Source organism: Manacus candei, unplaced genomic scaffold, assembly GCF_025592945.1.
Source record: "Manacus candei isolate 608988 ecotype Guabito, Panama unplaced genomic scaffold, ASM2559294v1 h1tg000023l, whole genome shotgun sequence".
In the NCBI taxonomy this organism is placed as follows: domain Eukaryota; kingdom Metazoa; phylum Chordata; class Aves; order Passeriformes; family Pipridae; genus Manacus; species Manacus candei.
In genome coordinates, this window is record NW_026138071.1 from 7,274,964 (window position 1) to 7,299,514 (window position 24,551).

The window sequence follows — 24,551 nt, forward strand, 5'->3', positions numbered from 1 at the left end:
GCGACGGGCGGGGCCGGGGCGGGGCCTGCGCGCGCGGCGGCGCCGGGCCGGACGTGACGCGCGCGCGAGAGCGGAAGCGGCGGCGCAGGGTCGGGCGGGTCCCCGGTGCGCGCAGCGGGCTCGGCTCCCCCAGAGCCCCCCCGGCACCGACATGATCCTGCTCGAGGTCAACAACCGCATCATCGAGGAGACCCTCACGCTCAAGTTCGAGGGCGCGGCCGCAGGGTAGGAGCAGGGAGGGCCGGGGCGGGGCGGGGACGGGGCCGCGGGCTGAGGGAGGGGCGGGGGCGCGGCGACGGCTGAGCGGGGCTGGAGCTGTGCCCGCCGCCCGGGCACGGGGCAGAGGCCGGCGGGGCGTGCCGGGGGAGGGTGGGGATGGTGACAAGGCAGGATGGGGAGCTAGAGCGTGCCGGGGGGTGGCACCGGGCCGGCGGGCACTGAGCTACCCGGGAAGCGGGGAGGGCAGAGCGGGCACGGGGTGGGGGCCTGCAGGGTGCGGGGGCTGGGAGGAGGGTGGTCGGGGTGGGGAAGCTGAGCTGGGGGCGGCGGGGATGGGCAGAGGGAAGGCCTGGGGAATGAAGAAGCAGAGCCGGACAGACAGTGGAGAGGGGAGAGTGGGGCTGAGTGGGGTGGTTGATGGGGCAGTAGGGAGCTCCGGAGGAGCAGGAGCGATCTGGGAAGGGTGTTTGACATCGCAGTGTTGAGATGAGCTGAGGAGGCAGAGCTGGAGGACAGGGCCTGAACAAGGAGGAAGTTGGGAAGGGAGGAAGGTGGGTTTGCAGGGTTGTTTGCTTTGGGTAGTGCAGACTTCATCGGCGTGATGCCAGCGCTGGTACCGAATGTGTGGGGGGAGCCGAGGAACAGGAAGCCTGTGGTGCCGAGTCGCGGCCTCGGCCTTTCACCTTGGGGGTGGGGAGCACATTCCAGCTTTCTCCCTCTTTGCTTTCTCGAGGAGGAGGAATGCAGGCCCCCGGGTCAGCCACGGCCCCTGGTGCCAGCCTGGTGGGTGTCCTGGCCTTGGGTGTGGGTTGGGGGGTCTGGTTTGCACCTGCGTCTCTGCTGGGACAGTTGAGTCCCTGGGAAGCTGGTGATTTTTTACTGTGAGTGTTGCACCAGGGCTGTAAAGATCCTTGTGAAGGCACAGCTTAGCTTGGAAGGAAGTCTCTGCATATGAACGTATGAATCTGCCGCCGAGCTGCCTGTGGGCTCGCTGCTCTGTGTGCTGGCCGAGACACCTTTGTACAGAGACTAAGCCTTGAGAGTCAAAGCGCCGTGGTGTTATCTCTGGGGTGGAGCCTGCCCTGGCGCCTCACAGAGCACAGCTCAGGCTGCTCCGGGAAAGGACCCCCCCCAGGCAGGTGCCTTTTTCTGTATCACCTTTTTCTCCAGCGATTTTTTGAAGCTCTCAACCTTTTGTATGCCGAACATTGACAGAGGCCACTTCCTCTGCTTTCCCCACACTCTCAGTTGACTTCTTGCTCAGGTTGGTGTTTTGGTGGTTTTTTCATAAAATAGTCTCGCGGGCTGCTGATAGCCGAGCTGATCCCAGATGTTGATTCTTCTTGAGACTGATCATTTAATGCAACAGGTTTCCCTGGAGCACAGGCACCAAACTGGGAAGAGAGAGCTCCCAGGTGCCCACTGTGGCATTGCAGCTGCATCCATTAGAAAGTACAGCATGTACCAAGGTTAATAGTGTGCGTCAGGACAGCTTGTCCATCACAAGTCTGTTCCGAGGCACTCTTCCTGCTGGAGAGAGAAGAATGTGTGCGTGTCCCTGTGTTGGTGTGAATGTGGAGGGGGCAGTTTGCAGGTTTAAATGCACCCCAAAACCCTGACTCCATGTGAGCAGAGCTGGCGTTGCTCGCCCTGCACCATCCTGCAGACTCCCAATTTTTCCATTTTGCTGTGCAGCAGAGCCACCTCACTTGCGCGTTGGCACGCTTTCCTGACGTACCAATTGTTCCTGGATCTATCCGTAGCGCAGCTGATGGTGCTCTGCTTCTGCCTCTTAGTCATCTATGGCATGTTGTGTTCTTTAGATGTCATTTCTAGATAAGTTTTGTGTCGTGAGTGTGTAGCTGGAGGTGAGGAAGTTATTTACTTCTGCATTTTCTTATGTGCTTGTGCTTGGGATCCTTCTGTCCAGGCAAGTGCAGCACAGTGAGGTGCATTTTTTTTCTCTCTTTTCTAAGGAATGGGTGTTATGCAATATTTATTCATGTGAAATTTCTTTTCCCTACGGCCACAGCTCTGGGCTCGTTCCTGTGGTGCTCATCCTGGAGGCAGGAAGGGATTTCATGTACTTCACTGTTTTGGTGATGGTTGTTCCAAGGTGTGTCTTGGGGAAGAAGACAGGACAGTCAGGGCAAGGTCGAACCTTGAAGGATTCAGTGACTGGGAGGAGCGAGTCAGGACACTGGGGCAGAGTTGGGTTTGCATTATTTACTCTAACCCAGGAGTGCAGCAGATGCAATGCAGGGATTGGTCCACAGTGGTTGTCCTGGAGCCAGGTGTGCCTGGTGGCTTCAGCAACAGCCTGGGAGTGGGGCAGGGTGGGGTTTCTTTCCAAATCCTTTGCCAGAGACTTGCCCTGTGACATGGGCCATGTCATTCCCCTCTGCTTCCCATGGCTGCAGTGTGGCCATGGTATGGCAGGTCCCTACCGAGCTTTCCTGGACTGTCAGGTGGGAGACACTCCACCTTTCACCATGTCATATAGAACTAGGTCACATCTAGAACTTGGAGCTAATTACTGCCGTAACACTATTGTTGTATATTATATGTTCCAATCTGCTCTGCGTGGAGGTTCGTCAGCTGTCCCTGGAGTTCCCAGCATGGAAGGTACCTTGGCAGGACTTCGAATAGAGAGCAGAACTTGAGGCAGGGCCTAACCCACCTCTGAGCGTCCTCCCTTGACAAGGTCCTTGGTGCTTGGCAGCATCCACCTGTAAATGGGATAATATCTCACCTCCTTGGACAGCCACCATTGAAAGGTGATATTTAGATCAAGGTGGTAACAGATTATGGACTTAAGTGCATCTGTTGGTTTTTTTCTTTATTTAATACTGTAATTTCTTGGTTTAAATCCACTCTCTTAAACCAACCACATTTTAAAACAAAGGTCTAAACCTACCAGAATCTGTTGAAATAACTTGAGTTAGGAATTTGCTGCTGAAGCTTTCAAGCATTGAACTGATGCAGTGTGGGAATACCTGGTCAGTACATGGAAATAAGTGTGTTGAAATGAGGGTGGCTCAAAAGCTTTTGTAGGTGTCAAGAGAATAAACTGTTCCATAAGCTTTTCACTAATTCATTTGTACTTGGGAAGTTGCCTAGAAGCTGGAGTCACAGGTGGGTTTTCCCATTTCTGATAGAAATGTGATGTGAGGGCATGAGCTCTACCAGTTGGAAATTTTTGTTTCTCATCATTGCTTCCCTTTGCTAACCACACAGAGAGGAAAAATCCCCACAAACACTGTAAGTGTAAAACATTTTGATTATTGTCTTCTGTGTCTGGTGAATACTTGTTCTGTTTAGCACCCAGGGAGGAACACCTTCCCAAAACAGATTTGCTATCCAGTGTTGTCCTGCTCTAATTTAACTGATCCCAGTGAAAGTGTGGCACAGGGCTTTGTTCTCAGGGTTTGATTTTCCAGTCATACATAGCTTGCCCTAAATCTTTGGTAAATTAATCATCAATCTCAAACCGTTACTTATTTTTTACCCACTGTGCAAAAGAAAACAAATTTGCATAGTTGGAGAACAGTGTGCCTTTTCCTGGGTTGGGGGTGGAGGGAAGAGAATCTCAAATCAAATTGTTGGTTTCTTTACAGCTATTAGTAGGTACAAATCTGCAAAGCTTCATGACTATTAGCTGCATAGGAAATCAGCTGAAGCCTGAACTTCCCTGGTGCAGAGCAGTTCCTGTGAGCTGGGCTGAAGCTGCACCCGCCTGCTTGATGGTATTTCCCGCCTGCGGTCACTTGGTGCTCGTGGGCTGCGGAGCTGAGCCTTTCAGACAGCGAGGCTGAGCCCTGGGTGAAACCAGGCAGTGTGAACTTGGTGTTTGTGATGTGACATGCAAAGTGAGTTCATGATGGGGAGACCAAGGAGTGTCTGGAGGCTGTCAATTGTGCTGGGAGGGTAGAGGAGCTTTGAGTTCTGCAGGGCACCACTAAGAAACTCCCTGCGAGAGTGGCTGTGGCCATACGTGGCTCTGGTGCTTTAGGAATCCTCAGCAGCCCCATCAAAACCAGAGATTGTTCCTCTGCTACCCCTTCCTTCTTGCTGACAGAGGCATTTTTGTGGCTTCAAGGGAAACAGGATTGGGGAAGTGACCTAGGTTAAAATTAAACAGGCAAAACTGGGTATTTTTAGCCTAAATGAGTTTCCTCATCCCGTTCGTTGTCTGACGACTGCTTGCCATGGTGCAGCCACAGAGCAGGGATCAGGTCTCCCTCCTTCAGCAGCAGTGGCAGGTGCTGGCTCATTGTCCTCACAAGCCCAGCCTGGAGCTGCACATCTCCCCCCACAACCTCACCTGCTGAAACTCAACCTGCCTGACTCTGATGTGTGCTCAGGCAATGGTGCTGGCAAAAAGCAGTACCCTTGGGTTCAGCTGGCATGGGCAGCACTTGTACACCCTGGCTGTCCATGTTCACTGAGGGTGCTGTAGGTGTTTGAGCATAGCTTCTGAGGCACAACACATCCTGCTTCAGCCACCAGGGAAGGTGACTGCATTAATGGTGGATTGTGAACCACCTCTGGCTGGAACTAGGCAGTGCTCTGCTTTTGAGCAACAGCACAGGAGGGAAGAGAAGCAAGATCTGCAAAGTGTTATGCTTTCACAGGTGGTTCTGTCATAGCTCCAGCTTCAGTTTTCATCTTGGGTTCCCAAGAGGGGCCTGCACTGTTTTATTCTCAGAGAGTGGTTCTTGCTGCAGCCACCAGTGCTTGACACCAGAGAAGAGTAGATATCCATCACTATGCTAAAGAAACACAGTGAATAGTGTGTGCAAAATGAGGCCCTTCCCCAGAGATCTGCCACAGTTCTGGATCACTCCAGTGGGGAACTGTGGAATACCTACCCACAACTGGAACGAATACTTGGCTGGAAGGGGATCTGCCTGTGCCTCCGTGCTGCAGGACCAGCTGTGCTTTGCTGTGAATCCCACTGCCTTCCTACCAGCCAGCCTCCTCCAGGCTATTGGGCACATATCAAGGGAAAAGCTTGGGCACGAGGAGATCACCTAACTGAGAGGGGAGAGCTGGCACTTGTGGGGGTGCCGTACACTGCTCTGTGCCTGACAGAGCACTCCTGCTCGAGTTCGTGGTGGGTGTGCTGCCAGAGCTATGGGAGCTCTTTGATTACTTATGCTCCTGCGGCTTACGTAGGGAAGCTTTTGTTAGCTGAGCAGGGCTCAGGAGTGGAGGCACTGTTCAGATAATTTTAGACACTGCTCATAATTTTTTTTATTGGGGTGACCTTTCTGTAGCAAGAGCCTGCAGTCTGTCACTGAATCTGGCTCCCTTTATCCAAACTGTGTGTCGACTCCAGTGATGTGAAAGCTCTGCTTGAAGCTTTAAGCTTTGAAATACCCCTTTTCCCCACCTCCTCTGGGGCAAGAGATTAGAGTATCTGCATGCCTGCAGCTTTTAAAATAATTGCCATTCTCCATTATTGGGTACAGGCCTTAATTGTGATGTGGAAATGCTTCAGTATGGTTGTCAGCCAAATTTGCAGCTAGGTCTTTTTAATACAGAAGATGAAGGCTCTGTATAATCATTATAAGTCTTCATTGGTCTTAAATTTATTGTAACAAATGGCTAAGTGCATCTGTGGCCTGAGAATAAAACAAGGAAGTTTGGAAGTTGTCAGAGTCAAAATAGAGGAAATGCTGTCAGAAAAAAGATTTGCTATTGCTCTTAAGTGCTCACTGGCATCTCTCCACGGGCACTGTGACTCTACATGGATGTTCTGCCGGGATGAAAAATCTGATTTGGAACTGCTTCTGTATTAGATAGACAGGGTGTAGGAGCCATTTGGAGATGAATAGGAGGAATGCAGGCAAGAAGACATAAAATCTGTCTGGGTCTTTTATTGTTACAAGCAGAGGGCAGGTGGGATTTGGTGTGGATTTGACTTCAAACCTGATAAGTGTTATCAGAAAACGGACTGCTGCTGTTGCTGGGAACAGCTACCATTTTAGCATCAGAGTTCAGGCAGGGGTTTGCAGAAAGGTCTGGTCTGGATTCAGTGTTTAGTGCAGAGAGAAGCCATTAAGTTATTCCTGCTAGGAGCTGGTTTTATTGTCCATTTGGGGCAGAGGGTAGCAAACAGGGAAGATTACTGGGGGAGGCTGTGGTTCAGGTAGCATTGATGGGTAAGGAGCTTGCAGGGGTCACAGCAGCTTTCTGCCCCAGGAGTGAATGGGCTGTTCTGTCTGAATTCCTCTGAGCCTAGCTAGGCTTAGTCTGTTTCTCAGATACTTGAATCAGGGGTAGAAGTGAACCCCAAATACTGAACTCCTGTCTGCCCGGTTGGGATTTACAGTCTGGCTGGGACTTACAGATGGCTGGGATTTAGAGTCACTCTGCACCGAGCTGCTAAACTGCCGATTCCCACTGTGGGTGTGGAGGGTCTCGTCACAGAGGCACGGGATGCCAGAGCATGCTGGACCAGGCAGAGCTCTTTGGGATTGCGCCACTAACCTGACAGTAAGGGGTACCCACCCTGCAGTGATGCAGGCTCGGTCCCAGGCGTGCTGTGCGTCCTCTGCGCTGAGCCTTTGCAAGAGCAGGGAGGGCTGAACACAGAGAGGACACGCTGTGCCTCCACAGGGTGTTCAGCACATCTCCACTGCTATTTCTGTGAGCGGAAGATGGGGTTGGTGGAAGGTCGAGGGGAAGTGATCATGTGCGTGAGACCTGCAGCACTGTCACTCATCCAGAAAGTACAGACGCTGGTGAGCTCCTCTGTCTTCTGCCTGGGGACTTCTTGTTGGGGGAACCACAATTCAGGTAGCAAAAGGGGTGGTTTTTCTGTTGTAGAAACGTTTCAAGTAGCCAGGGTAGTTATGGTGAGATGAGCCAGAGAAATAAATAGAAGCACTTTAAACTTTGTGATTGTAAAGCTCTTTAACTGTGAAAGGCTAAGAGAGCTCACTTTGCTCCCAGCCACACTCCCTGTCCTCCCTTGGGCCAGGCCAGGCCTGGGTTTACTCAGGTGTGTTCCCGGCGAGGCAGAAAACTCACCGTGCGTAGGTGACTGTGCCAGCGTGGCTGTGAGGAGCTCTGTATTCCTCTCACGTGAGCCCTCGCTTCAGTGAGGCTGTGCAGGGAAGCAGTTGAATATTCAGCACCCGAAGTTCTGCCCAGTTACCTGCTTTTCCCTTAAATATCTCCCTTCCTCAGCATCCCCAAGTACCGGAACTGAGCCACTTGTTAAAATAACTTCTGTAAGAGAAGATGCTTGCGCGAAGACAGGCCCAAAACCGGCCGTGCTAGCGGTGAGCTTTTGTGTGCAGAACAAAGGCTCTCGTGCAGAGCCATCAACCGGCTCCGGGTACGTGGTCTCCTCGGCTTCTTCAATAATGCGACCAGTGATCTTCCTACCATCCCCCGAGATACTGGGCGGGCAAACAGGGAATTGTCCTTTCTCGGCAAAACCACTCCAGTGCGCTGGCTGTCAGCTGCTTCCCTGCATTTATGAGAGGGAGGTGCTGTGTTCAGAGGACTGTTCTGGGAGCCGGCGCTCCGGGAGGTGTCAGCTCCATGTGCATGGGAAATGGGGTTTGAAAGGCATAACTCTGAGAAGATGGAACAGGGGTTTAAGGATGTCTCCTCTTTAATATTCCTAGCTCTCATGTGCCTGGCTGTGCTATCTTTAAAGCTTCCTACATAGATTTCTTTTTTTATAAAAATGTATACTGCCATCCAAGCTGATTCCCACGTCTGAGTGTGGTGCTCTAAAAGAAGAACATGTCTGCATCGACTGACCGAGTGGGATCAGTGGGATTTTCTTTCATCTTTGCTCTGAGCAGTCCTCAGTGAGCAGAAATGCCTTGGATGCAGCTTGGGGAATTGCTCCCCTTTCCAAGAGCCCAAGCTAAATGTGCCACCAGGGATGTCCACTGAGCCTGTCTCAGGCCCAGCTGGGAAGTGGAGATGAAAGCAAGAGAGGTCACAGGTAGCTGGCACAACTCTTAAACTAAAGGACCTCCTTTGGGTGCGCTCGCACTGCTTCTTTCAAGTGTGTGGTTTTTATCTTCAGGGATGTGGCACAAAAGACAGAGGCTCCCCAGTCTTCAGACAAAAAAGAGCTGTTGCCTTTCACAGGTAATCACTTTCAAGAAGCAGCAACACCTCATCATTTCTACTTAGGATCTCTGTCTGGGGATTAATTCCTCCCTTTCCACTAGAGTAAAATGTTGACTCGGTGCATGGTCTGGGATCAGTGATGTTCAGTGCTTTAGTCTCCCTTGTATTGCCCAACTTGAGTTTTAGCATATTGTGGTCATTTCTGCCTTCCAGGAGCAAGGCTGACTGCAGAAAAGCTGATGAAAGAACAGTATTTTCTGCTGAGATAAAATCATTTAAATCCTTACAGAATATGATTTGGGAAAGTAGATATTGAATCATCACTTCCCTCCCCCTTTCTCAGTGTATGTACTGAGGTGTAGCCAGTACCCAGCACCATACGAGTGTGTGGACAGAACAAGTTTCAGCAAAAAGGTTGATGCTTGTCTCTGGGCAGCAGCAGCAACATAGCTGAGATCACGGGCTTTGGTTTAAGGAGTTATTTCACTATGTTGGTTCAGACAGGTATGAATGAACTGTTAGAGACTAGATTTATGTTAGCAGCAGCAGCATTAGCCTGTACTCTGTTAATTACCACCCACTTTTGAAAGATAAGTGGAGATATGATGTGAAACAACAGTATCAGACTGCCATTTTTACCCCTGCTCATTTTTCACCCCTGCTCTCAGCAGTGGAGATACCTTTGCATCATTCCTTGCTGGAGAGTGACCTATATAATACCAGTCCCCTCAGAGCTGTGAAAGCCATTATGTAGTGCCAGTCCCAAAAAATTACTTTCCAGAAGCAGTTACATCTTTGATGGGGTCCTACTCTTCTACAGATCATGGACAACCTGGAAATAGGGTTTGTTAAGATGTAGTTTAATCTTCATAGTCACAGTGTAAGATGTGGTGTACCTTTGGTTTGCGAGGGGCCTTGCTGCTGAGGGATCCCAGAGGCCACTCAGGGCAGTGTTAGAGCAAACCCAGAGCTACAGTTTTTCCTGCAGAGGTTGTTGGCAAAGTGTTGGGGCATTTTGGAAGGCGGGTAGAATGAAACTCACTCCTGGACAGTTTCCTTCTGTGGTTTGCTCCTAGCCCTGGACTTGGAAAAGGGGTCTTCTCTGCAAGTGACTTATATCAGCGCATTTGCAGAGCTGGTGTTGATGGAAAGGGGATACTGTGTCAGGAAGGATTACTCAGCCCCTTCCACGAACTGGTATTGCAGGACCTTACAAAAGAGCCTCTGACCCCAAACCTGTGTTATGACTGATCTGTACAGAGTGTGCACTTGTGAAAACGAACTTCTTAGTGACGAGCAGCTTTCTCAGTTCTAACTGGAAATCTGTGATGTCAAAATCTATTAATAAACTACAAATAATAACAACCTGTCCCAGCTTCAAGGTCTATTTTATGTCATCTGGGATAAAACTCATGCTTATGGGAATGAGGAGAAATCCAAGATCTCTTGTTTAAGGTTATGTACTAGTTGAACAGCAGGAGATAGGAGGGTTTTCAGGAAGAGCTGCTTGTGAGAAATAAGGCATTGGAAATTAATCCTCTTTCCTTCACAGCTTGGAGGCTGCTATTTGAGTTCTCATCTCCTTTGTTTTCTTTGCTTTTTAGAAATAAACCAGAGGCAGTAGAAGTAACATTTGCAGGTAAGCTCTGCAGCTCTCTTGACTTCTCTGAACAAAGGACTGGCTCAAACAGTCCGCCCACAGCTGCACCTGGTTTGCCCAATGTCAGCCCATGCTGCTGGGCAGGTGCAGACGGTGTGGACACTGCAGTATCCCTAGAGCTGGGCCTTTGTTGGCTGCCCCACTATTTTCTCAGTCTATCTGCTTTCCCTGGAACTTCCCCAAAGCAGTGAGTTCAGTGGTGGCAGAGCTTTGTTTGGTGTGTCCCTGCTACATAGCTCCAGCCTGTTCTCCAGTCCTGCCCTTGGTGCCCTGTTATGAGGTCTTTAGTACCATCTGGTTTGGGTTGATAGGAAGCTGGCTCAGGATAACAGGCAAAATGAATTCATCACCTGAAGTTTGCTCTCCAGGAGGAGAAATGCAAAGGAAGTTCAAGTGCTCATTCAGCAACTGATTTTTTTGCTTCTGTTATCAAGAGCCTGTGTAAGCTGTAGAGCTCCACGGGGAAGGAGCTTGCTGGGTTGCTGGAGGGTTGCCTTTCCCTGCCTCCTGGCCTCCCTGCCCATTCTGCAGTGAAGTGGAAGCTGTCACAGCAGGCAGCAGCTGAGCTGCCTTTGCTGGCAGAGATGTTTTCTCCTCCAGGCTGCAGCTCTGGCCTGGTGGGCACATCAGTCACTTCTGTGCTGGCCATCCAGAAGGTTCCCGTCTCTGCGTGTTTGTATCCTGCATTGAGCACAAGTGGATTTGCCAGGGATGCTAAATGACACTAGACTAAAGCTTTCTGTGAGGGACAGGTGTCAAAACTGTTTCAGCCCTGTGAATGATAACAGATCTCCCTACATGACATTGCCACTTTCCTTAATTGCGGGTTTCTCTCTTGCTGTACGTTTGAGGGCTGGAGCAAGAGGAATAGTATTGCTTTATGCAGTTCCTGGAACATGCAGGGAAAACCTTCCTCAGAACTGGAAACTGGTTCCTGTTCCCTCACATTTTTCTTGCTTGCTTCTTAGACTTTGATGGAGTCCTTTACCATATTTCAAACCCCAATGGAGACAAGACAAAAGTGATGGTCAGTATTTCTCTGAAATTCTACAAGGAACTCCAGGAACATGGTGCTGATGAGGTAAGCAAGCATCTCCGGGCCTAACACCTACAAATACTGGGTTAGCAATGCCCTTGCGATGTTGATGGATCCAACCTCTGACCCTCAGAGAAGCATCTGCACTCCCATCTCACACTGATCAAAGGAGCAGCCCTGTGCCAACCAGGAGTCCCACTTTGCAGGAAGACAAGGGCAAGTGTCTCCACACTCTCTCATGAATAAGTAGTCATCTTATATGACTCTACAGCCTGAAAGGCAAAAGGCATCACTAATTTTGCAAGTCCAAATTAGTGTGAACCCTGACCATATAGAAATAGTTTCCCTGACTGGTGTGTTGAGCCCACAAGTGAAGGAAGGCACCAAGACAGATCTGGGGTTCCATGTGCTTCTCTTCATACTCTAACTGCACTTGAGAGCCAGTGCTGGGCTCCTGCTGTGTGTGCAGACCTTGATTTGCAGATGGGTTCCCTTTTCACTGCTGCTGTGAGGAGTTGCAGGCTCAGTTCCTGTTGAATGGGCTGTGGCTGCAGAGGGCCATTTATGGTAGAAAGAAGAAGCCTCTCTGAGCTGTGGTTGGGCGGCGAGGCAGGAAGTGTGACTCAGTTCCTGAGTCAGTTTTCAAATCTCCACACGGTAGCGAATGGGGTTCACCCAAGGCTCTTCAACAGGCTTTTGCCTCTGGGTGGCTATCCTTGGAAGAAAACAAGGAAACTGCTCCCTCAGTTTATTTTGAGTCAGGTGAGAAACAGATGATTTGAACCCAAAGTGAGTTCCTGCAAATGGCTGCAAGACTTACCTAAGTCAGAACAGATAAGACTGAATGTCCTGCTTTCCTGGTTCCTGTATGCAGAGCTTTTTAGGAGCAGCATTGTCTGCCACTGAAGACATTACTGCTGGCAAACAGTAAGTCAGGCAGCCCAAATGATGGAGCCTTCCCAGCATATTTAGTGGGGATCAGTGCAGTGTGTGATCCCAGGAGAACCACTGTGCTGGTCAAGTGGCTGACACCACTGTGCACCAGCAGCCATTGTGGTAGTGGTAGAAGGCAACTTCCTAAACTTTTAGAGGAAAACTGGATCTCTGCAGGACTTGCAGCACTTCCTCCTTGGAAGTGCTGACTGAATAGAAATTACATTCTGAAATCTCCAGTTAGCAAACTGTTGCTTTCTGTACTTCCCTGGAGATGATGGAGCTTGTTTCTGCTCTGTTTTTTTGTGAAACCGCACTGTGAAGAATGCAGAGTGGGGTTCCTGCTAAGGGCATCTCTTGCAGCAGCCCTCTGCTGAGAAGAGGTTTTCGCATGCAGAGAGCCTGTGCATCCTTTCCACGTGGTAGTGGGTGTCATCCCAGGAGGGCCAGTTCTGCCACAGCATTGTTGTGTTCTTCCCTGTAAATACCTCCTGTTCCGGCCCCCTCATTGACACAGAGCTATGGCTCAGTTGGAAATTGCCATTGATATAAAATTCAGCAGTGATTATGTCTGAAGAAAGGTTTTTGCTGTGTTGTAGGCGGTTCTGCTTCTGGGAGGCATTCAAGCTGCCTGGCAGTCTCCTCTCCATGCCCATCTGTCCTGTGCAATAAGCTGAGACAGAGCAGGTGATCGCCGGGCCACGGTGCACCTGACCCCTGTGAACTTGCCGTCCCATGAGGAGAGGGACTGGGCACACTTTGCATCTGCCTTTGAAGGGGAGGAATGGTTGTAGCCCTCAGATCTGTTCTGTCAGGCTCTGCTATGTGGAAGGGGATTTCTTCTTCATGCAAGCTCAAGACTAGGAGAAACTTGAAAAAGTTCCAGTTTTGAGTCCTGTTATTTAGCGTGTCCCCTGTCAGTGATATTTAGGGAGCTCTCCCTAGAGCAGGAGCAGCCAATAGTACTAGAAGTTGGTGACAAAATACTTGTCCAAATTCACTTAGACTAGGGGAGGCAGGTGATGTAATTTGATATTTCTAAATGAAGGCCAAACATGGCAGGAAGAAACAACTCTTGATAGCTTGTGCTCTCAATGTTTAATTTCTTTTCTAGGTATTGAAGAAAGTCTATGGAAGCTACTTGGTAAATCCTGAATCAGGTAACCCTGCAATAATGTTTACTCTGTGTGTGTGTGTGAATGCAATTCCAAAATTACTGAAGTAATGCTCAGAAATGCTTATATGAAGGCTGCACTTGAAGAACTTGGTATCTGCGGCTCTCTGTGCCATGAATGGCAATTTAAAAGGTGTCTTAGGTAAGTCAGGGCTGAAGTAGCTTGCAGCACAAGCTGTAATTCTTTATGCAGCCCTCCTCCAGGAAGCCTCTGTTCCTCAGGGTTTGGGTCTTTGTTCTTCTCAAAGAAGCTTTGTGAGACACAGGAAAACCATGGTTACCTGTGACAATATCTCTTCCTACTCACTGCAAAAAACTGGGGAGCAGTTCAGCCAGCACGTGTGTCTGGGAGCTCAGGAAGGAGCCCCAGGAGCATTGCCATGACCACGTGCTGAGTTCAGGCATGGCTTCTGGCCATGCTTGGAGTGGGAAGTACTCACCCCTGGGGCTTTTGGGAGGATTTAAGGCAAAGGTGGGACTCTAGGTGTCTAATCTTTAAAGAGAAAATGTCTCTGCCTTCATTAAGGCCCTACATAGATTATTGAGGTTGGTGACTGTCCCTTCCCAGGTTACAATGTCTCTTTGCTCTACGACCTGGAGAACCTTCCCGCAGACAAGGATGCTATTGTGCACCAAGCCGGCATGTTGAAGCGCAACTGCTTTGCTTCAGTCTTTGAGAAGTATTTCAAATTCCAGGAAGAGGGCAAAGAAGGAGAAAAAAGAGCAGTCATCCACTACAGGGACGATGAGACAATGTAAGTGTTCAAACCAAGCAGCATGGGTGTCGGACAGCAGTCAGGACTCTGTTCCTGCTCACAGCTGTAGGTTGTGGTGGAAAGTCAGGAAATCCTACTGCTTGGTACTTCGGTAGAGTAATAAGGGCTTGTCCTAGGCTCCACAAATATCCAGCGAGGGTAACACTCATGCCTCAGGCTCCTGGAATGTTACACAAGAGTCTCTGTTAATGGCAGCACTTGTGGGTGCATGCAGGAGAGGAACTGGCCACTCCCAACAGAAATGTTTTGCTCCCTGCAAATACTTGTCTCAGGGGAGGGGAAATTTTCAGCAGCCAGGCCTGTGAATGGCTGTTCTGTCTTCTTGACCTTGTCATACAGTTGCTTCCTTGTCCAGTTGGTCATCTTGTTAGCTCCTGTTCACATCTGGGTTCTCTTCTCTCACCCACCTGCAGGTATGTTGAGGCAAAAAAGGACCGTGTCACAGTTGTGTTCAGCACAGTATTTAAGGACGACGATGACGTGGTGATCGGAAAGGTGTTTATGCAGGTATGGAAACTGAATTACGGGGAAAGGGTCTGGTCCTCGATTCAGGTGCCTTCTTGCTTGAAGCAGCATTGCCAAATAAGCTGCTGAAGTTGGGCTGAAGTGAGCACAGTGGTAGTTTAATGCATGTAAATGCTTTGCAGGGGCCCCATGCTGCACTGGGATGGAAGAACATGTTAATAGGCATAGGCATTGTATTTTCCTGGCTCTTGCACTGGCATCTGTTTTATTAATAGTCTTGCTCATTTGGACAATCAAACATATTATGTGTTACAGATGAGAAAGACCACAGTAAATACTTCAGTCGCCACGTTGAGGCCCTGTAGTGTGGCTGGCTGTGGTGTAGGGATCACCAGCGCCAGCTGAGGAGCTGAGTGTGGTGGGAAGGCTGTAAAGAGAGAGGAAGGGTGAGACAATGTCATGCCATGCCTGAGATGGAGCTGAGAGTTGTCTGCACCTCGAAGTTTCTTCCTGCTAATGCTACAGAAAGACTCAGCAGCTCAGTGTGGCAGCTCTTGAATTTGAGTTTTTCAGAGCTATGAATAAACTGTATTTGCAGGCTTGAACCAGTTTTAATGCGAAGTACTTCTGCACTCAGCTGACTTTTGCAACTGCTGTTTAGCTGGAAAGCATGGAGAGACTTGCAGTGAACACTTTGCATGTCTGTTAGCCTGTGTGTGCAGCCTGTGGAGATTAAAACATCTGCGTGCAGCTGGGGGAGGCTCAGTGCGTGCTGGTATGTGTCTTCATCCCTGCCACTGACCCTGTGTCTGCTGAACCTCCTGGGGAGCCGCCTGCAGGGCCCTGCAGAGTGTTCCAGGGATAGAAGAGCTTTAACCCACCTATTCAGGGGTGCCAGGCTGTGCTGCTGACAGGCTCATGAACAGCAAGTTACTGGCCCAGTTTGGTGGATACCAGTTTACCTGTGTTGGGCATCATCAGAACAAGGTCTGTTGTGATGGAAGTCTATTTTGCAGCTCTGTTCACTGTGTTTATTTGCTACAGGCAGGGCATCTGCTCTGGCTTTGAGGTTTTCTCCGCCAGCATATCCCTCAGCCTGGAATTCAGCTTTTAAAACAGGGAAGGAGGCATGATGTGAACAAAGTCGGGTTAGTGAGGCTCCTGGGGAGATGGCAGGGCTTCAAGGCAGCGGCTGTCCCGGAGTCTCCATGTCCCGAGTTCTTGGTTTTTACAGCAGCAAACCCTGTCTCTACCCAGCCACAAGAATTTCCACTCTGAGTCACTCTGGCTCCTTCCCTCCAGCTATTGCTCTTGCATAAGGCAGCCGGGCATGGTGGCTGCTCATCTGGGCTCTCATGGAGAAAATGTGACTATTAACTAACCAGTGAAGCCATTTGAACCATTTCACCCTCTGGCACAAGCAGGCAGAAGTGCAAGCTAAGCATTTCATTAAGGAAATCCCAGTAATCTACTCGGTTCTCTAAAAGGGACATGGATGCTCCTGCCCTTCCCAGGGGGAGCTGTGCTCAGAGGAGAGGCCAAGGGTGGCTGATAACGTGTAGGCTGGGCTGGAGGTCAGTGAAGCAGAGGGGAGGCTGCCCTGCCTTGGGGCAGGAGAATGGTCTCTGGACATTCCCAGCCCCATGTAGGGATGGTCCTTACAATTCCTGAAATGCAGACAGTTCATTTCCTGTGAAGTGGGGGTTGTGCTGCTGTCAGAGGTTCTATGGGGGAAGGGATCTCCCTGCCTGAAGGTATTGTTTCAAGGTGTAGAGAAGCCTTAAGAAGAGCAAGCTTCACATACAAGCTTCAAACCCTGCAGGTGCCTCTTGATGCCTGGGCAGGCTCCTGGTGGGAGATGGTTTTTCAAATGGCAGAGCCTTTATGTTGGGTGTGATGGAGACCTTGCAACCCTCCCTGAGAATTTCCGTTCCTCTGGAGTGATGGGCACTGCCCGCTTTCAGTGGAAGCATTGATGGTGTTGATTTTCCAGGAGGAGCTGTGCTGTCTTGTGTGCTTGCTCAGACTGAGGTGTCCCTTACACAAAACACCCATGGCAAGGGCGTGACACTGAAAGCCAACACAGCTGAGGGGCTGCACTAGAGCCATGTATAAACCCAGGATAGCCATCCTTTTGGGGCTGGTTTTGCTGGGAAAAAGGCTTGTTTTCCAGGTGTTTGGCCTGATGAACTCTGTCCATTCAGGGAAAGCTGGGCAACCTTCTGCTCGCTGCCCTGTAGGAGTGAGGAAACCCCATTTGCTTTCCCAGCATGTTGCTGAAGGGTCGCAGTGAGACTCACCTTCACTTTGTCTTGTTCAGGAGTTCAAGGAGGGTCGCCGGGCCAGTCACACAGCCCCACAGGTGCTCTTCAGCCACAGGGAGCCACCCTTGGAGCTGAAAGACACGGACGCAGCTGTTGGCGACAATATTGGCTACATCACCTTTGGTAAGTAGACAGCTCTGAGGCCTGGGCGTGCTCGGGAGGAGAGAGGTTCCTGCTGCTGCATGAAAAACGAAAAGGAATTCACCTTTCCTGAATGCTGAAGTGGGTCACTGGGGACTGCAGGGACTCTAGAGTTGCACTCTGTATTGTCCACCCCCTTTGGAGTGTCCCTTTTCTATATCAGGCCACCTCAGCTCTGCTGTGGGCAAGAAGATACAGAAGTGGACAGTGAGCTGTTTAGTGTCTGCCTACAGAATAAGTTCAGTACTTGAGAGCAAAGGGAAGGGTGGCTTTGCTGTGATATTGTGGGAACTGGAGGTTTCTTTTGAAAGGTTTCATGCAAGTGTATTTGTAGGTTATCCAGCTGCAGGCACCTGTGCAGTACTTGATCAGCAGGGGCAATTGGAGAGCAGCAGTGGGGCAGTGAGTGAGTTCTGCTTCTCCAGCTCTGCCTCTTTGCTGTGAGCCAAACACTGATGAGCCACTTTCTCCTGCCTGCAGAGGTGGTGGCCAGTAGAGCCATCACTTCCCCCTGGGCAGCAGTGCTGAGGAGTCCAAACCCTACCCTGTTCAAAGGGATAGGTCTCTTCCAGGGAAGTTGGGGGCAATGGTTGGATGCATCTTTAGGGTCTCTCAGGCCAGTAGTTTGGAGCTCAGAGATGGAGCACAGACACTGCAGGGAAAGGTGAAGTTAGCACTGTTTGAGGGTGCTCCTTGAATGGTGTCCTGAGGTCCGAGCAGCTGTCAGCTGTGGGAGGGCTGTCTAATGGCAGGGCTGGGATGGCACATACTTCATGCTTGTTGAGACGCAATTTCCCAGTTATCTGATCTGACAGTCTCAGGTGAGATCATCACCCAAACAAAAAGTTCTTTCAGCCTTTGGATGTGGGACACTTAGCAAAGCACCAGCTGATGGAAAGAGCGAGCCACCTACTTGTATCCAAGTCTGTCTCTGTTACAAGCTGCCAGGGAGAGATCCACAAACAATTTCAAGACCCCAGGGCAGACTGGATCTTGAAATTGTTGGAGCAGCCTGACTGCTCTGGTCTGCCTCCAAGCTGACTCCTCCGATTGCGTCTCCCAAGCACCGATGCTGCGTTATGCAGTTTCCTACAGTGCCATCTGGGTGCTTGGCCTTGCCTGCATCCCACAGACTGCACAGCTGTGTCCAGGCTGCTGTAGGAGATATGGAAAAGTGCTCCTAGGCCTTGTATATAAAGATTAAGTGCTGCTTAATCTTGGGACGTGTCATAGTAAAGGGCTTTTTGTAGAGAGCAAGGCAGGCATTCAGAACAGCACTCCTGGAAGTTTCCAGCACTGCAGGATCCTGAAGCCCTTGGGTAGCCTCTAGAGGCACTAATGGTCTGTGTTGGCCTCTTCTTTCAGTGCTGTTCCCCCGTCACACCAATGCTGCAGCCAGAGACAACACCATAAACCTGATCCACACATTCCGGGACTACCTGCACTATCACATCAAGTGCTCAAAGGTATGAGGGCCGGGGCTGGGGGACACAGGGTGGCTTCAGCCCATCTGACCTGGGTGCTGCAGGGGAGGAGCATGGGGCAGGGGTGCCTCCTGAGAACCTACTCAGGTCTGGCATTCCCTCCCCAGTCATGCAGGGGTGGCAAGTGATGCATTGCCACCTTCTCCCTGCTCTTGGGCAGAGGCAGTGCCTATTTGCTTCCCATTCTAGCAGCAAAGTAGGATTTTTCCCTTTTGGATCCGGTTTATTTCCTCTCTGGCAACAGAAATGAGGGTAATTGTTCAGAGTGACCTGGCTTTGACATGTCTTGAAATCTCAGCCATGAAGACAGGATCCTGACGTGTCCCTGTTTTGTCCTAATGAAACACAGGCCTATATTCACACGCGTATGAGGGCGAAAACGTCAGATTTCCTCAAGGTGCTGAACCGTGCCCGTCCAGACGCAGAGAAGAAAGAAATGAAAACAATCACGTGAGTGGCAACGCAGGGCTTGGTGGTCTGGACTTCTCTGCCAGCCGCAAGCTCGCTCCTTCTCAGCTTGGCATACCGCAGTCTAGGGAAAGCTGGGGTGCTGTGGGGGTGACCCACAGCTTACTGCCTTGCATGCCCTTTGAGGAGCTGGGTCTGTGGCAAAACCCTGTGCCAGCAGGTCCTGTGAGCCCTGGTGTCTCCATTGTGTCGTGTTTTCCCCCCCCAGGCCCATGGTGGCATTTGTGGGGCTTTTCCCCTGTTATATTAGAGTTGGCTGGCCAGCTCTGGGGGCAGCTCCAGCTCATGAGGGGGAGGAGCCAGGTCCTCCCTAGGGGTTTGTGGGTACGGGATTGGGTCCTTGTGCCCGGTGTGTCTGCAGCTCCTGCAGCTGCTGGCTGGGGCCAGGAGTGCTCCCGGGCCACCGTGCTGGCTGGCTCACTCTTGTGAATGAGCAGCAGAGTGAAGTGGAGGGAGGAGAGCAATTCTGTGAACATGTTTCCCTCATGTCCCTTACCCTCTGCTAATCCCAGAGCCCCTTGGTGTCCTTTCTAAATGTGTGTCCTGGCATGTCCCCTTTGCATTCTGCTTTGGGGCAGGAGGGCTGTCCCCTCTGCAAAAGGTAGCCTCTCCCCACAGCCCCTCTCACTGGTTCTGCAGTCACAAACACTTTTGAGTTCTGAACCAGCAGTGCCTGCCTGCTTTGAAAGCTCAGCTGCAGTGTGTGCCCCACCACAAGCCCCACAGCCACCCTGGGGACCGTGCTGACCTCTCTGTGCATCCTTCCAGGGGGAAGACGTTCACAACCCGTTAACGCCGGGGTCACTGAGGCTGCCGTGGAGGACGAAGTTTGGGGCACTTGCTACCCGATAATCGTAGCTTTTAATGTTGCACCTCTGTGGGCTCATAAGGATTTCAAGCAATCGGGGTCTGTACGACAGTTTGGGGAGTAATCTGCAGAAACGAGCTGTGCTTGCGAGGACTTGATCGTTCCAAGAAACAAAACTTTAATTCCAGTTTGATTGACTTAATTTCTTTTCTTTTTTAATTTTTTTTTTCTTTTCAAGCTGTTTCGCTTTGCAATATGTTACCAGAAATAAGTTGCAGTATTTCTTATGAGAATAATGCAATATTAACTTGTTTTCTTCTGAGTATTTGAGTTCAAAACTCCTGTATCTGAAGAAATACTGTTGGGGTTCATTAATAAAGGAGATCTTTCTATCTTAAAGGGCTGTGGGGCTTTGGCTTGTGAATGCATGTGGCCTTGCCCTGGAAGGGGTGTTTGGAGTCACAGCCTCAAGGGAGGTAATTCCTGTATTGTGGAACAAATGACTTCTAGTGAACTTGGGGGTACTGTGCCCAGGTCTGGGAATAGCCTGTTCTGTTAGGAAACTCCTGGACTGCACAGAGCATGATTCTCCTACCCTCAAATAGCAATCTGCACCCTTCTCTCCTACCCTGGCTCCCTCCTTCCCCCTATCAGGGAGAGCTAGGATGGGGGTCTCTGCCTCTGATCCTCAGGCCATGACTGGATGCCAGGGAGATTCCTGAGGAGGGAGCACAGCTCCCCAGGTCCTCTTCCCCTCAACAAGCAGAGTAGATGGCATCCAATTAAGTGAAATAATTTATATAATTAAAAGTCATCTTCATACAAAACCCCAGGCTTGGCCCCTAGATGGGGAGGGCAAAGCAGGGCAGGCTGGAAAATTACAAAGCACACGCTGGAGAAGGGTAGTGACACCATCTCCATCATCCCTCTGTACACGAGCCGCCAGGCAGTGCCGGGACTCCATCCCTTGGCACAGTTCTAGCGATCGGGGCGCTGGACGCAGAACACTTTGGCTTGGTGGTCGCCAGAGGTGGTCACCACAATGGAGGCATCCCTGCGGGGAGACAGGGCTCAGATATGGGGCTGGGGACCTCGGGTATCCCTAACCAACACTCCTGGCCCAGCTCTGAACTGCCACACTCCCTCTTGAGACCCTCAAGTCTCAGCGTGGACCTGTGTCTGTCCCCACCTTGGGACCAAACCCCAAGGGCACCCAAAGGAGAGACAGTTTGTGAAGTGAGTTCCTGAGGCTGGAGGCCCCTGCCACCCCTGGTCCCTCCACCCTGCAGGGAAGGAGTCTAGGGATTCCCTGCTCACTTGTTGACAGCAAAGTCGAGGATTTCGGCGGAGTGCCCTCGGTACTCGCTGATCATCTTCCCCGAGCGGGCGTCCCAGAGCCGCACGGCCCCGTCTAGGCTGCAGGTGTAAACCACGGCCGAGCTCTCCTCCCACAGCAGCTGCACAATCCCAGACTGGGGAAGGGGGGACACAGTGGGAACTTCCACTAAGTCTCAGCTCCCCTGTCGTATCCCCTCCTCCCTCCCATGTTGTCTGCCATCCACACAGACAGGAGAGCCAGCCCCCAGGGCCAAGCACATCCTCTGTGCACGGACTGCAGCTGCCTTTGGGGAAGCCCAGGGCTGAGGGAGAAGCACAAATCAGGAACTGGCCCCTGGGCTCTGAGAGAGATCTCCAGCAGGCCCAAAGCCCACCTCCCAGGCCTAGGGAGAGGGGGTAGGGCCGTACCTCATGTTGGCACTTATGCCTCAGGCTCTGTGTGGAGACATCATAAATAGCCAGTGTGCCATCCAGGTAGCCCACAGCAGCCAGTGGCATCCTGCAGAGAGGGGAACAGGCATTACATGGGACTAGGGGAAGCAGAGATGGAAGTGTGTGAAAGATCCAGGTTGAAGGCAAACCCTGGGCTGAGGGCTGCAGTGTGTTCAGAATATGAAGGACAACCCAATGGCCGGAGCCATGAAACACCCCAATCAGGAAAGCCAATGGGACAGCAAGAGTCAACAACCAGCCCGAGATTAATAAGGAAGAAAATGTCCTGGCATGAAAACAGCCGTGTCTGGAGGGTATCCTGGCCCAATAATGGTCCATCAGGCTAGTCCAAAAACCCAGCAGTTGCCAGGAGGACTGAGCAGCCAGTGTCTCTTGTCCTCACACCTAAGTGATCCAGGATCTCCACATCCAGCCAGGGAGGACAGAGGCGAGAGATGCAACAGAACAAGCACAAAGGATGCAAATGGATCTGTCTGTGACAACTCCTGTAAGATCTAGCACCGAAGAGGGGCTGTCCCCACACTCACACATTACAGAAGCCCAGTGACTCCACCGAATTGGACTCTGCCTCCTCGCCCTCACCGATGGGTGCCTTAGGGGCCACGCTCTCCATCTTGAACACGCACACCACCTGTGTGGAGGGAAGCTGACTAGTCCCCGGGGGAAAGGGGATCCAGACGCACAAAGATCCCGTTCCTTACCCGGGACCAAGCCTGCATCCCCAGCAGACCAAGACGCGGCCCCAAATCCTCAGCTCCTGGGAGCAAACATTGGAGAAACTTCCTTCCAGGAGCCCGGTGGAACCACCCAGCCCCGGCTCCACCCACAGCACGAGGACGCCTCCTGCCGGCTGCCGATGGCTGTGCACCAGCCCAGCCCAGCCGGGGGCCCTGGGGGGTCCCCAGCGCTCCTGGCTATGCCCCTGGCCCGGCACAGGGGCTTGGGGGGTCCCCAGTGCTCCTGGCTCTGCCCTGCCCACACGGACACACCTTGCCTGTGGCGGAGTTGACCAGCTTGGCGTGACAGTCCACAGAGCCCGTCATGATCAAACTGCCATCCTGGTTGCTGGCCACACACGTCAAGGGGTCCTGGTGGCCATCCTGGCCTGGGGGGTGAGAAGCAGGCATGAGCTCTGTGTGTCATCCCCACAGAGACCCAGTGGGCCTCAAAACCCACCCTCCTGCCGCCTCTGCCACCACCCCAGCAGCAAGGAGCAGCCACCAGTGGCTTTGGAGGATGCCACCTCTCCACCTAGGCAGAGGTCAGAGCCCACTGGAAGGGGCCACTCCCCAGATAGGAAGCACCCCAGGTGATAAACTTTTTCCCTACCTTTAAGGACATGCAGTGAAGTTCCCTGCTTCAGGTCCCAGATGCGCATGGTCCCATCCTCATACCCCACCACCGCCCGCTTCCCTGGGTGAGACAAAGACAGTGCATGGGGACACAGCCCCCCTCTTCCCTCCACTTCCCACTCAGCACAGACTGGCAGAAGCAGGAGGGCAGATGGTGACAGTGGGGTGTGCATCTGCTACAGAGCTGGTGGCATTCCCCACTCCAGAGAGCCCCCATGCCTCACCATCAGGCAGGATCCTGCCACACGTGGCTGGGCACGCAGGGCCCTGGAAGGTTTTGCAGTCCCCACTGGGGATCTTCCACATCCAGGTGTTGCCATCAGCCGTGCCCGCCAGAAGGACATGGGCTTGAGGATGCCACTCCATCCACTGGGCAGAGAGAGGGACAGGCAGCATCACAGGAGGTGTCCCCCCCTCACTGGCCCAGGAGCTCCCCACGGCACCAGGGCTTCCACCACTCACCTCCAGGTCCCCCACCTCAAAGGACCACACTTCCTCCTTGGCATCCACCCGCCACACTTTGATAAGCCCAGACATGTCACCCGTGGCCACAAACACAGAGTCGTGACTGAAACCGGCACAGGTGACCGAGTCCTTGTGTCCTAGAGACATCAGGGGACAGAGACTGCTCAGGCCAAGCCATGAAGGGGGGTCAAGAGGACAGCTCCAGCACAGCTCCCAGACAGACACAGCTGGGAAGGGACACAGCTCTCACTGGCACAGCCTCAGGCTCACCTGAGCACTCGAACAGCAGCTCCCCGTCACTCACACGCCACACAAAGGCCTTGTCGTCCTCCCCGCCGGTCACCGCCAGCGTGTTGGTCTTGGGGTCGAGGCTCACGCAGAAAACAGAGGCTTCACAGGAGAGTAAAGACAGGCTACATTGCTCAGCGGCCAATCCCACCTCACCTGATGCTCCCAGGGGATCCAAACCCAGTGGGAATCGACTCTTCACACGGGAGAGGAGCTGCCACAGTGGGAGGCCCAAAGAGCTTCTCTGCCAGAGTGTAAGGCAAAAACAAACCCAAGGCAGCTTCGAGTACTGATGGCTGTCCCAGGAAGGCTGGGAGACAGCAGCCTGGCAAGGCCCTCTGCACCCCCTGGCTCTGGGGAAAGCCAAGGTGGGAGCAGGTCCCGAGGGGGCCCCAGCACTCACCCGAGTGGAGGGAGAACGTGACCTCACTGTCGTCCTGCGCCTCCATGCCATCCTCCACCCCCTCGTCATCCTCCGAATCCCAAGCCTCGGCATCGGGCTCGTCTGCCCCCTCGTCCTCAAAGTCCACGTCCTCCATCTCCTCGGCCAGGTCATCTGCAGAGGGCGAAGGTCAAGGCGCGGCTCTCGGCCCGCCCGGCTCGGCACCCCGGGGCGGCTGGGGGCACGGTGGGAGCGGGGGGAACCCCGCGGGACAGGGCAGCGGGGGGATGCGCGACGCCGCCGCGGCCAGGAGACCGGCGTAGGGGAGCGGCAGGGGGCCGGGGAGGGCCGAGGGGAGAGGCCGCGGGCCGAGGGGATATACCGGCCGGGCCTGGCACTGGGGCGGGGCCGCAGCACGCCCGGTGCCCCGGTGGGAGAGGCCGGAGCCCCCGCAGGCCCTGCCCGTTGCGTGGCGCGGGGCGCCCCGTCTCACCCGGCCCGGGTGGGCCCAGCTCCACCACCTCGATGATCTCCTCGTCGCCGTGCAGGCCCAGAGCCCCCGGACCCTCCGCGGGCTCCATGCCGACCCGCCCGCCGCCGCCGCCGCCGCCGCCGCCGCTTCCGCCGCGCGCCCCGCCCCGGCCAATCCCCGCCCGCCGCCCTCCCGCTCCAGCTAACCACG

The 24,551-nt window shown here is 52.6% G+C and overlaps 2 protein-coding genes across 2 annotated transcripts; one reads left to right on the plus strand and one right to left on the minus strand.

Moving 5' to 3' along the window:
• The first annotated feature begins 51 nt into the window (after positions 1 to 51).
• Positions 52 to 19,990, plus strand: ARPC2 (actin related protein 2/3 complex subunit 2). Its single transcript, XM_051786954.1, has 10 exons — positions 52 to 225; positions 9,927 to 9,961; positions 10,951 to 11,063; positions 13,066 to 13,111; positions 13,694 to 13,880; positions 14,315 to 14,408; positions 16,687 to 16,813; positions 18,197 to 18,297; positions 18,665 to 18,765; positions 19,552 to 19,990. The coding sequence occupies exons 1-10, from the start codon at positions 152 to 154 to the stop codon at positions 19,574 to 19,576; spliced, it is 903 nt and encodes a 300-aa protein (XP_051642914.1). The 5' UTR covers positions 52 to 151; the 3' UTR covers positions 19,577 to 19,990.
• Positions 19,683 to 24,498, minus strand: AAMP (angio associated migratory cell protein). The gene is made up of 11 exons (XM_051786953.1): positions 24,363 to 24,498; positions 23,891 to 24,043; positions 23,470 to 23,589; positions 23,197 to 23,336; positions 22,959 to 23,103; positions 22,712 to 22,795; positions 22,372 to 22,487; positions 21,910 to 22,013; positions 21,338 to 21,428; positions 20,909 to 21,063; positions 19,683 to 20,645 (listed from the first exon to the last, which is right to left on the minus strand). The coding sequence occupies exons 1-11, from the start codon at positions 24,448 to 24,450 to the stop codon at positions 20,570 to 20,572; spliced, it is 1,272 nt and encodes a 423-aa protein (XP_051642913.1). The 5' UTR covers positions 24,451 to 24,498; the 3' UTR covers positions 19,683 to 20,569.
• Positions 24,499 to 24,551: the final 53 nt, after the last annotated feature.

Excerpts from the sequence above, each read along its gene's own strand:
- AAMP (XM_051786953.1), bottom strand. The coding sequence starts at position 24,450 with ATGGAGCCCGCGGAGGGTCCGGGGGCTCTGGGCCTGCACGGCGACGAG. Across the intron at positions 23,590-23,890 it reads CACGTTCTCCCTCCACTCGG|CCTCTGTTTTCTGCGTGAGC; the intron begins GTGAGTGCTGGG and ends TCTCCTGTGAAG. Across the intron at positions 20,646-20,908 it reads CTCGACTTTGCTGTCAACAA|GGATGCCTCCATTGTGGTGA; the intron begins GTGAGCAGGGAA and ends GTCTCCCCGCAG.
- ARPC2 (XM_051786954.1), top strand. The coding sequence starts at position 152 with ATGATCCTGCTCGAGGTCAACAACCGCATCATCGAGGAGACCCTCACG. Across the intron at positions 13,112-13,693 it reads CTTGGTAAATCCTGAATCAG|GTTACAATGTCTCTTTGCTC; the intron begins GTAACCCTGCAA and ends GTCCCTTCCCAG. Across the intron at positions 18,298-18,664 it reads ATCACATCAAGTGCTCAAAG|GCCTATATTCACACGCGTAT; the intron begins GTATGAGGGCCG and ends AATGAAACACAG.